Source organism: Mytilus edulis, chromosome 3 (genome assembly GCF_963676685.1).
Source record: "Mytilus edulis chromosome 3, xbMytEdul2.2, whole genome shotgun sequence".
Taxonomy (NCBI): domain Eukaryota; kingdom Metazoa; phylum Mollusca; class Bivalvia; order Mytilida; family Mytilidae; genus Mytilus; species Mytilus edulis.
This window is the reverse complement of record NC_092346.1, coordinates 67,716,468-67,729,353: the sequence shown is the minus strand read 5'-3', so window position 1 is coordinate 67,729,353 and position 12,886 is coordinate 67,716,468. Positions and strand designations below refer to the sequence as shown.

Sequence of the window (12,886 nt, the reverse complement as noted above, 5' to 3'; positions counted from 1 at the left end):
TATATAGAGAGAACTTTAAATTGTACAAATAATGGCCAGTGAGAAAAGATCTACAACTAAGTTAAATGGCTGAAATCGACCTTTGATTGATTTAGTTATTGCCCTCAAATGACAATTTTTACCATATTTTTGCTTTTGCCTTTTATCTTGAATCATTAACTTTACACAGCAAGGTAAGATCTAAGAAAGGCATATCAAAGTTGAAATTGTCAATTGACCCTTTATAGGATTGTTTACCCTTTAAAGACAACGTCATATATATCAATTTTTGGGGGGCTTTTGGTGAAGATGTATATATACAGAGAAACTGTAAACAGTAAAAATTATCAACAAAAATAATTTACAATAATATCAGAATGACCAAATGTGTCAGTAGACTCCTTATGGGAGTTACTACAATTGAATTGGCCACATGTTAAAGTTTTTGGTTAAAACTAAAGAAGAAAGATGAGGTACAAGCAAAAATTATCACCAAAATGTATCTTCAACTTCATCAAATGACTAAAATCTATTAACTACCTAAGTCTACCCAAGTGTTTCCAAACGCAGGAGATCAGCTTGCTTCTTATAGTTGGCTCTGTTATATCATCACTTGTGATACTTCAGGTGTGTTTGTATATACAGTCATATCTCATTGGTTGATCTTTCCATTACTTGTCTAAATGATGTTCAAAAGTAAAATCACAAAAATACTGAACTCGGAGGAAAATCCAATCGGAAAGTCCATAGTCACATGGCAAAATCAAATGACAAAACACATCAAAAACGAATGGATAAGAATTGTCATATTCCTGACATGGTACAGGCAAAAAACTTTACATTCTTTGCATGTTTGCAATGAAAACCCATGCTACATCAATCTTTAAAGATCCCAATTTTGCAAAACACCTGTCATACCTCCATGACAGTTGTTGTCCCTACAGACAAAGTGCCAAACAAGATCGTAATTGTATGTAACTCACATTACATTAACTGCTTGTTAAATGAATTAGGTATTGACAATTTTCCAGGAAAAATCAACATATCCTTCCACAATAGTTATCAAAGGTACCAGGATTATAATTTAGTACGCCAGACGCGCGTTTCGTCTACATTAGACTCATCAGTGACACTCATATCAAAATATTTATAAAGCCAAACAAGTACAAAGTTGAAGAGCATTGAGGATCCAAAATTCCAAAATGTTGTGCCAAATACGGCTAAGGTAATCTATGACTGGATAAGAAAATCCTTAGTTTTTTCGAAAAATTCAGTTTTGTAAACAGGAAATTTATAAAATGACCACATTATTGATATTCATGTCAACACTTAATCGCTTAAGTGTTGACTACTGGGTTGGTGATACCCTCGGGGACGAAACGTCCACCAGCAGTAGATCTTAACTAGGAGGAAATCCTGGAAACTAATATATATGTTCTTTGTTCATTTGGAAATTCAACTAAATTAAAAGACGAAGAACTGATCCTTCCATCACTGTATTTGATACCCAAAAACATTAGTGTCTTTACAAGCAACGTTATATTGCTGGGCCTTCCAAGTGCTTAATGAATCCTCTTTTTGAATTATTAATTACATTGTTATCAAAGCCGGGCTTTAAAGTTATATTGAAACTACATATTCTAGAGGTGGCGTGACTCAGATGCGGATATTAAAATTCCAAAGATACAGTTAATCTAAATCTCTTGCATCTTGCAAAAGTATTAAAACATTTGTGTTTTCTGCACTTTACTCAAGTATTCCCTATTCTAAACTTAGAGACAAATGGAAAGATTTGGCCCAGCTTGGTTTAAAAAAAAAAAGAATAACCAACGTAGGTATAAGAATCTTAAAATTGAGAATAGAAATAGGGAATGTGTCATAGAGATAACAACCCGACAACAGAGGAAAAACAACCAAAAGCCACCAATGGGTCTTCAATACAGCGAGACAATTCAGCGTCCAGAGGCGGGTTTTCTGTGTTAGGGAGGGATAAATTGTACTTTGTGTAAATATTCTCTCACTTAATTATCAAAATTTGGTGACTGTTGAACCCGTCAATCCCATCGAACTTGAGATAAAGGATACAACAGATATATTCAGTTAAGGATGCCTAATTTCTTGACTTACATATAGAAATTGAAAACAAAACTTAACGACAAAAGAGATGTAAACTTTCCTATTCTAAACAATCCTATGTAGCAACATTGCACCAGCGCCTGCTAACGGTGTATATATCTCTCAGTTGAGAAGATATTCCAGGGATTGCATTTTCAATGATATGATCCAATTGTCGTTACTACAATCCCGTCACCCTTTTAACGAATGTGAACTACCGAATTAGGCTTGATACGGGGTTTGAACTAAAATGAGCAACACGACGAGCTTACATGTGAACCAGGATCTACATACCCCTTCGGAGCACCTGAGATGACCTCAGTTTTTGGTGGGGTTCATGTTGCTGAGTCTTTTGTTTTCTATGTTGTGTTTTGTGTTCTGTTTGACTGTTTTCTTTTAAGCCTTTGCGTTATCAGTCATTTTCGACTACTTATGAGTTGGAATGTCCTTTTGGTATCTTTCGACTAATTTTTGAAGTCTCTACTGGGTTCGTAAAGTAATATGTGTGTACTCTACATCTGTTGTTTTAACAATTTCATCGAGTTTTCTCTTGTTCTCGAGCTTTTGTTACGAACAATTAAGCCTTCAATTACACGTATAAGTATCTTTCATGTTGCCTTTTAACCTTCAAAAACTTAAACAGCAAGACGATCCACCAAGGAAAGATCTACAAATAACTCAAAACCACTCAGGGAAATCGTCAAACGACTTAATATATGTTTAACGTATGACGACGGAGGAGTTCCAACTGTCATAATCACAATTCCGTCTTCTCTTTCTGACTGTGGATCACAGAAAAAAGTACAACAAAAATAACGATCTCTTAGGAAAATTCAAAAGGTGAAGTCCACAAAAAATTATCAATAATCGGAATGAGTGGGAAACATCTGATACTTATCGACGAATATGTTTATACATGAGCGACGGGAGCTACATGAAAAGCAGACTTTGGTTACCCTTCCTAAGCACCGAATATCACACCAGGTCCACCTGCACTGGAGACACACACGAAACCTTTGAAGCAGTTAGTTTAATTTGACGCTTGTAGTTTCATCAAGAGCTAATGAAGCGATTATCAAACATTAACGCCACTACTGCACGAAAGAAACAGATTGCTTCATATATTGTTAATCTTACAATTTCCATATGAATAATCCTAAATTGGTTACATTAATTAGGTTGACAACTTGCAAGAAGATTAATAAATTATGTAACTGTTTTATTCAAGAATGAATTTAAATCGGCAACCAAATTTGAAGATTATTGGAAATGCATTTTAATAAACCAATAGAGAATTGTATAATCCAGTTTAGATACAAAGGCCACTTCTTCTAATTAAGATTATTTGAACGTATCTTAATGTTATGCAATTATCTTACTTGATACAATTTATAATGTGGATCGTAAAAAATGGGTATGTGCACGGAAGAATGGGAAATAAAACAATAGCTATTGCAAGTTACTTTTGCCACAAAATTACAAGTATAATATTTTCTTGCATATGTGGTTGCTTTGTTTAACATGTGGTCGATCTAAACAAAAAACAACTACAGTTTAAAAATAGTAATTAACGCACGACTAAACTCATTCCATCACGTATGTTATGTTTTAAGCTTACCTTTCCTTTCCCAGCTGAATAAGATCGATAAATGATATATTTGCGTGCACGCTGTTAAAAATTTGAACTGCGTAGTCCATTTAATATTATATGAGAATCGAATTATCGACAGCATAACACATACTAGTAGGCATTACTTATCTAGTACTTAAAATGTTGGCTGATTTAAAACAAAAGATGTTTGTCTTTTTTTCAAAATTAAGCGACGAACTGGGAGTTAATTCGTGTATTGGCTTTTAATTATTCAGCTTAAGTCCATTATGTAAGCTTTTAGTGAACTAAGACTTGTCATACGTGGATTCTGATAGAAAAAGAAGGTTGCTGAAAGTTTCTTTTAACAGAGTAATAATATAAAATAAGATGGGGTCTTCTGTTGGTACAGAAAAAAATAAACCAGAAGATAATAAGAGCGATTTATCAAACAAGACTGACAACGGAAATACCTTGGATAAGAACAGTGAAACAAATAAATCTAGTGTTTCCCTTGAAAAATCCGTCGATGAAAATGATGAAAAACTTGAAAATAATAGTGAAATAGACAACCATGATAATAATGTTACATCAAAGGAAAACATTGGAGGCCTAAATGATCAGCGTGATTTAATTCCACAAGAGCAACAGACTAAAGTTGAAGATGACAAAAACAAGGGAAAGAAAGATGACAAAAGCAACAGAGAAAAAGATGACAAAAACAACGAAGAGGAAGATGACAAAAACCACAGAGAGAAAGATAATAAAAACAACGGTGATGAAGAGGACCGCAAGAACATATCAAGCTCAAATCTAAGTAAATGTGATTTGCTCACTGATCCACCACCAGAGCAGACTAACAATGGCGGCAATGAAGAGATTACAGACACTACATCCAAGGAGGGTAAATCAACAGACTCGAATATACCAGAAAAATTGTCAAAAGAGGAACAAACAATAAAGAGTGCGTCGTTAGAAGACGACATTGTACCTACTGACAAAAAGAATTGTACAGAAGAAAAAAGTCCAACCAGTGATGATGTTACCACACACGAAGGAGAAGAGAGCGATAAAAATGAAAACGATGGAACAGCACAAACGACGGACACTTGTAAATCAAATATCCCAATTCATCAGGTTAATGACCCAATAGTGATGGATTTCGTTTCCAATAGGATGACACGAAATGAAAACAAATCTGACGTGATGGTTTGCTTTTTATGTAAAAAGGATTACGTAGAGCCTAGGTTGTTGCCATGCTATCATTCATTTTGTTCGTGGTGTTTGAGTCAGTATATAATGTCAAATTATAACAATGAACAAATAAAATGTCCTCTGTGTGACAAAGTTGTAGATATTCCATTGGTAGGAGCTAAAGGTTTCAAAAAGAATAATTTCATTGAGAATCTTGAACAGAATGCTAAACCTCCTTGTGATGCATGCAAAACCAACGATTCTGGTGTCGTTACCTGCAAGCAATGCGACCAAATTTTTTGCAAAGCATGTGAGGCCCTTCATTCAATGTCTAAACTACTGAAAGACCATACAACCTATCCACTAGAAGACGTGAATCTCATGCAACACCGTACATGTAAGATACACCCGGAAAAGTCCCTTTTTCTGTTCTGTTTAAAATGTCAAATTGCAGTATGTGAAATATGCAACATGACAGCACATAAGTTGCATGACACTAGAGACTTTACTTCTCTAGCAAAGGAAATTAGATTAAACCTCAAACAAACATTGGAACACCCAGAACGCTCATCAAATATCAAGGAGGCGATGAGACAAATGGAAAATGAAACAAACAGACTGCATGTATTTGAAAACAAAGCTATTCTCATGATCAATGAACGTGCAGAATTGTTAAATGATTTTGTTAAGAAAATTGAAGACGAACTATGTGCAGAAGTTATGGCTTTTGTAAATAAATATAATGAACAACTAGAACAAGAGGCCACACAACTATCAAAGTTTAAAATATCTGTAGAGAGTAGATTTCATTTTGCACAGAAATTTCTGAAAGACGCTGATGAAATAGATATTAGTTGTCATGGTAAAGATCTGAATGCATGCCTGTCAGAATCCTTTCAAAAGAAAATGTCGCCCAAAAACATAACAGACATTGATTTTGTTTCTAACAAAGTTTGTATATCGGATATGGCACGACTTTTTGGAAAAGTGAATCCTACAATTCCCAAGTTATCTGTCGGTGGCAAACGATATGATGTAGCAAATTCTTTTGTCTGTTCAACAAAAAGGAGCCTTGTCACAGGGTTATTTCCCACGTCGGATGATACAGTTTGGGTGTGTTTGGGAAATGATAAGATTTTAGAGCACTTTAAACACAATGGAGAAATCATATTATCGACGGAACTAGATTATCCAATGGATGATATTGTCGGAAAACAAGATGGAACGCTATTTATATCATGTAACTCACAAAGGAAGATAATTACTATCAACAGCCTAGGTAAGGGAAAGACATTTTTAAAAACTGAAAACTGTCCCAGAGGTCTGGCTCTGGACGAGGAAGGGAACTGTTTGGTAGGTTTTGTACAAAAAGAAACCTTTTTCGACACCACTGACAACACGGACGGATATTTGTCGAGTGTTTCATCTGGTAGAGAACTACGGACTACGCTCAGAAGCAGAAATGTACAATATCCAGCAAGGATAGCAATCAACAAAGATCAGTCTGTTGTTATATCGGACTGGATACAGCTTGCTGTGTTCGTTTTCAAAGACAACGAAGAAGTGGGATGCTACGAAGGTAATCCGCAACTGTCAGATGATTTCATACCGCGAGGTGTATGCTGCACTTCGGATGGAGATATAATAGTTGTTGATATTGAAACAAACAGTTTGCACCTTTTGTCTTATGATGCAGTCTTCAAGCGCGTTTTATCCGAAATAGAAATGATCCAAGAACCAAGGAGTATCGCTATAGATGAAAAAGATAATTTGTGGATTGGAACCCAGAATGGAAAATTACATTTTGCAAATTTAATTGGACGTTGATTACGTCTTCTTTGTTCATACAATGCCAAGCTTCAGTTAAAATAAGGAAACTAAATCATATGATGAGAAATTATGTGTGAAATAAAATGTTACAATAGCGTGTATTATCTATACTTCATATGCCTATACATAAAAACAAGACAAACGCAAATATCAATTTGTCGACAGCCCGCCGTATTTGATAGAAATTACACAAAGAACGGGGGCCAGAATAAATTATAAGAGATAAACAAATATTATAAACCCAATTTCTTCGAAACCTGCAAACGTTTCTCTGTGGATTCAACAATGTAACGATCTTTGCTAGAGTCTGACTTCCACCGGCCGTGATTTTTCAAACACCTCTCGTTTACGTTTGCATTTGCAGCAGCCGTTGCACCACCGACTCTAAATGAATGTAGGCCTATATTACAATTTGGTGAAACTAATCTAATTCTATCTAATAAAGCCTCCCTAGCCGCCGTATAGCTTAGCTTTTTATCTTTATCTATAATTTTACAATTATTGCCTGATCTGCAAATCTGTCTGAATAAATATTTATTGGAGTCAAAATCGAAATTGGCTAATTCTAAATATCTTCTGAACATAACGTATGGACAAGCTATGGGTAAACCTTTCGAAATGAGAATTTCGTTTCCTTGACGATACTGATCGGTTTTACTTTTGAAAATGCGAAAATGAGTATAGTGTTATTCAAAATCAATTTCTCGGCCATGTCCTAAGTGCATCAATTAAGGAATGGCATGCACACCAGCAGCTGCCCTTAGTCAATGCACTACTCTTGTGGCCGGAAAAAACTTAGCACGTGTTGATGAAAAGCGAAAGTGGCGCTCCTCCCTTGACGATAGTTTTTCTTGGTCTACGAAATATCGACCTATCCCGTGCAGTTGCAATTTGTCGATATCTGTTTGTTATTCACTAAACTGTTGACTTATGTACATTTAATCAAGCCACGACATCAGAAACACTCATTCTGGCATCAACCATTGCAATAGCCTTCTGACGGTCATTTTCGGGGAGGCCAGGTTGACGCTCCATGCAATTTTTTCAAACTTTTTTGTGTTTTTCTTACCAATGGTGTGTTTTTGAACGTTAGTGAAACAAAAAATTAAATTTTGTTTTTAAAGTACAGATACACAAGGTAAAACATCAATTACACGTGGAAAGCTAAAATGGCGCGAACTCAATCATCCAGAAAAAAGTAAGACTGTTAATAATTTAAATGAAGAAGAAAAAATTCATTATTTACTAAATCCATCATCGCCTTTACAAACAAATAAGTTAGGATCCTTCTTGAAAAAGTCATTAGAACTGAGGGCAGGGGACTCTTAACAACTTGTTTGTTGTTATAAATTTTAATGCTGTTGATATTTTGTATGTTTAATATGTATGTATATATGTTTATTGTGTTTATTGTATTAATATATGTTGGTCACAAACTGTAAAGTTTATATGGCAATAAAATATTTGATTTGATTTGATTTGTTAAAAATTACAGGTAAAACAAAGGATTATATCAATGATGTTTAAAAAAAAAAAATACAGAAACAAAAAAAAAAAGAAAAATTGAAAAAAAAGTGTTGCTAAACTTTTTTGGCTCAGTATAGTTCGATTAGTATCTCTGCTGAAACCGGATCTTTTTTGTTGGCGGTTTTTGTTGTGGTTCTTTTGGAAGCTTCAACTATGGAAGTAACGAAAGCGTTTATAGTAGGATCTGGTAACCCACTCACTTCATGGGCCCATTTTATACCGTATAAAGCATTGAAAACGGGATGACTAGTAGATCCATATTGTTCAATAAATTTGTCAAATATAAAGCAACGTGTATCGGTTGTGCAGGTAAAGCATCTTGTCCATGTTCTGTAATAAATTTTTCCCACCTTCTAAAAGCGTAGAAATAAGACTTTACTGTATTGTCACTTTTACTGTTCAATAATAACTCATCTATAATACTAAAATTACGAGGTCCAATTTGTCAGCCGTCATCACGTAAAAACGACGAATCACAGAATTCAACTTTATATATAACTAATATAGTACAAAGGTGTAGATTAAAAATGACACCACTCCAGGCCCTTTTGTTTTCCACGTAATTAATATTGCCAATAATTAAGAAGTTCCGGGTCGAGTCCGCTACCGATACCAATAGTATATTCACCTGTTACCTATTACCTTATCTGTACCGCATCTGACAGGCGCACCACCAAACGTTGTATTCAGGATTAATATGCTATATACACGGGTCATAACCACAGGGTTGGCACTACTAAATTGTCAAATTGTTACCTATTGTAGTATTTTAATCAGTAAGACTTTCTAAGATAACAATACGAATACTAAAAATCTGGACTAAAAATAAGGCGTATAGCCGTACAGTTTTCAATTTGTTAGTGGGCATGACGTAAAACAGCGAAGCAAAGAATTCAACTTTATCTATAACTTATATAGGACAATGCTGTTGATTAAAAAATACTCCATTCCAGGACCTTTTGTTTTCCAAATAATTAATATTATTGTTTCAGTTCGACGGGTTCAAACAGAAAGACTTGAAAGCAGAGAAAAACTGTGTATCTTATAATCGGCATGACTTTATCAGATGACAATACTAATACTAAAATAAGGCTTGCGCATAGTTATATACTTTAATTCAGTCACGGACCCGTGATATCACGGGTGTGTTCTAGTAGACTATACAAATGGCTTCCTGTTTCTACTCCACTATCCTCTATTGCGACTTTTACATGACGATCTAAACTGATGGCTTCCTGTTTCTACTCCACTATCCTCTATTGCGACTTTTACATGACGATCTAAACTGATGCCTGTTAATAAAATAAAAATTATAAATATCTATGTTTTTCATTTAACATTTATAGCAACTAATCTGAATTTTAAGAACTGCGAGCCAAATATACCGTTTTGACCCCTTCCTCGTTTTGTGAGACTCTCACCTTGAAAAAACCTGTAATCTCTTATGAAAGATTTAAACCGACCTTCTTTGTCTACTAACATTGGCCAATAAGCGGCAGATGTCCACTCAGGAACAATCAAAGTATGACTACCTTTATCCTGTATCATTTTGTTAATTGTATGTGGGACCAAACGAGGTGGTGGAACTAACCAAGTATTCTCGCCATCCCATGACACAGAAAAAGCATTAATGCCTGATGTTCCTGTGCACCAGAATTTCGAATTGAATTTGTTGCATTTTGCATTGTAATCTTGTGCAAAGCGGTCAAAAGTATATGGACCCCATAACTTATTCAGATACGTAAAAATCCAATCATCGATTTCCCAATCATCACAATCTGATTTCCTACTAAGACTGTCTGCTTTATCGTTATGCTCCCGTGGTATCCATACTAAATTTAGTTTGATCTTGTTATCTTGACAAATTTTATGAACAGACATAACGCTTCTGTGTAATTCTTTTTTCTTACTACCGACTTTCATAATGTGTGGTGCATTTTTATTGTCTGTGTAAACTCTAATAGTCGCACCGTGCAATTTGTTCACAAGATTTCTTAAAACCCTTTTTACTGATTCAAGTTCTCTCCATGTAGAGCTTTTTACTCTTTCAGTGGAAGACCAACTTCCGTATATCTCTATCAGTTCGTCCTCTGAACCCTGTGGTCAAATGACCCCCGAAACCTGTTTCTGAAGCGTCACAAAAGACGTGAAAGTCTTGTACTTCATTGTATGTCAACTGACATAACTGAGATCCTATCTCATTTATTTTTTCTATATTATCTAACCAAAATCTGCATCCATTTACAGCTTCGAGACTAAACACTACGCTGGAATTCCAGCATTCTCTTGTAAGTATGCAATCATACATAAATCTAGATCTTAAACGTGCAAGATCCCCTGAAACAGCCTGAGTTGAGATGATCTGTCCAACAATACAAGAAAGTGACCTTACTTTGAAATATTTCATTCCCTTTTCATATTGCTGTAACAGATCACTCAAAGCTCTTTTTAACTTGTTCAATCTTTTTTCAGTGATTTTCAGTACACCCTGTTCCAAACACCAACTAAAACCTAACCACTCCAGTTTTTGTACTGGAGACCAATTACACTTTTCATGTGCTATTTCGAAACCAAAATGGTCTAAATCATTCCTAATTGCATCACTAGCGGTTAGTGCCTCCGAATAAGAAGAACATCCCCCTAATCCATCGTCTAAATACATAACTATTTTTAACCCTTTACTTCTCCGGTCTTTAAGACTTCTCGAACTACTTTACTGAAAATATAACCACTTGTTGCCAAGCCAAATGGTAACACGTTGTAAACGTACAATGCATCCCCCCATTTGAAACCAAGGCATGTAGTGTCGAAATGTGCAATTCTAATATGATGATATGCACTTTTCAAATCATATGAAAAAATGTAATTCTCTTTGTTAAACATTTGTCTAGCTGTGACCGCGTCTTCGTATTTGTGACGAAATTTAAATAAATGTGGATTTATATGTGTGGCGTCTAATACCAATCTCAGTTTTGACCCATTATTAGCTACTGTTAGAGGGTTTATAACATGAGGTTGTTCATTAACTTTGCTTATGCACCCTTTTTTCAACAACTTTTCGATTTCTTGCGCAACAAAAATCTTATTGTTGCACGCCGACATATTATTTTCTAACACCACACTCTCTGGAATTGTTAAAAAAGGAATCACATACCCCTTCTGTACTCGAACTACTACTAACGTTACATAAAAACATATTAGTACTTATCTTGTTTGTATGCTGCACTGTAGCATGAGGACACTCTCTCCTCCAATGACCAGTTTCACTACAATTGAAACATCTCCCAGGGCGAAACATCTTGTTTGTGTTGACTGGAATCGGATTCTCTGGAGCCAGTGATTTAGTCTTATAAGGTGCTGGCCTAGTATCGGTCTTGCGTTTTGCCTTCTCCTTCTTTATCTTTGAATCGGCTCAACTCTGTGCCTTGTGTATTCTTTTTTCATCTTCGGAATCTTCTGCCAAAGGATTTGTGGTATATTCGTCGACAACTCGCCATCCCGCGTCTGACGAATCTGCTAACTTTATTAGCTTTTGTCTTGACTTTATCATTTCCATACATTCATAAATCTTTCTTTTTGCGGTCTGAATGTTGTCATTGTTCAAATTTTCTGATTCTAACTGGCTGCTAGCTTCGAGAACCTTCACGAAAACCTTCTTGTTGTGCTTATACTGTTCTTCCTTTCCCCTTTTACGGAACTTGAAGATCTCTGTCATGGTCTCGTCGATTTTGGCCAACTGTGAGTCGGACAATGCCTTCTGGTTATCCTGGATGTTTTGCTGGAAACCATTTAAACGTGTGTCGAGCAGTGAAGTAAAGCTGTTTAACAGTTTATCTTGAGTTCCTATTATGGCACTTTGTACTTCGGCTTAGATAATTTCTCTGATGTTGGCGTCCATTTTAAGTCATGCACGTACGGACGGCGGCTAGAAAGTGACAAACAAATCAAACATACCTACATACCCGGATCTAAATCAACCCCTCTGATTGGACCATACACATATTACCCATAACGTCAATACAATATTTTCCCGCTTTACTTCGAACCGCGAGAAAATATTAATATATACAGCATAATTTTATACTTGTTCGATTGGAAATCTTTTTACACGTTAATTTCACGTCGCAATATAAATCAGAAGAATATAATAAATGCTTCAATTATTTTACTTCTATCAGACAGAAACACGTATAAAAATTCATCAACATACCCATTATATCAAGTTCAATTGGGATAGATGGGTTCAACATAGTCACCAACTATTAAGTGAGAGAACATCCTCTATATAGCGGTTAGTAAAGTTAAAGGATACTGCTTACTTCTTTTCTTTCTTCGTGAGAAGTTCCTGTATGAAGTTAGCCTCATAAAAATAAAGGAACAAGTCGGCAAGAAGAGGGTCAAAGTTGGAACCTTTAGGAATGCCGATAGTTTGTTGAATTGATTGAATGTTGGTGTTTTAACGCCAATTTAAAGTGCCACTTCTGGGCTATTTCGTTGCGGCCAGTTCTGATTGTAGGGGGCAGCCGGAGTGCCCGGATAACAAAGTAAAAACATTTAAAAAAATACAGACTTCGAGGAAAATTCATTACGGAAAGTCCCTAATCAAATGGCAAAATCAAAAACTCAAACACATCAAACGAACGGATAACAACT

At 35.4% G+C, this 12,886-nt stretch overlaps 2 protein-coding genes across 2 annotated transcripts; one reads left to right on the top strand and one right to left on the bottom strand.

Moving 5' to 3' along the window:
* The first annotated feature begins 3,933 nt into the window (after positions 1-3,933).
* Positions 3,934-6,804, top strand: LOC139514929 (tripartite motif-containing protein 2-like). The gene has a single exon (XM_071304512.1). The coding sequence runs from the start codon at positions 4,073-4,075 to the stop codon at positions 6,701-6,703; it is 2,631 nt and encodes an 876-aa protein (XP_071160613.1). The 5' UTR covers positions 3,934-4,072; the 3' UTR covers positions 6,704-6,804.
* A 2,617-nt stretch (positions 6,805-9,421) lies between these two features.
* LOC139515400 (uncharacterized) lies at positions 9,422-10,156 on the bottom strand. Its single transcript, XM_071304970.1, has 2 exons — positions 9,655-10,156; positions 9,422-9,525 (listed from the first exon to the last, which is right to left on the bottom strand). The coding sequence occupies exons 1-2, from the start codon at positions 10,154-10,156 to the stop codon at positions 9,422-9,424; spliced, it is 606 nt and encodes a 201-aa protein (XP_071161071.1).
* Positions 10,157-12,886: the final 2,730 nt, after the last annotated feature.

Excerpts from the sequence above, each read along its gene's own strand:
- LOC139514929 (XM_071304512.1), top strand. The coding sequence starts at position 4,073 with ATGGGGTCTTCTGTTGGTACAGAAAAAAATAAACCAGAAGATAATAAG.
- LOC139515400 (XM_071304970.1), bottom strand. The coding sequence starts at position 10,156 with ATGAAAGTCGGTAGTAAGAAAAAAGAATTACACAGAAGCGTTATGTCT. Across the intron at positions 9,526-9,654 it reads AGATTACAGGTTTTTTCAAG|GCATCAGTTTAGATCGTCAT; the intron begins GTGAGAGTCTCA and ends TTTTATTAACAG.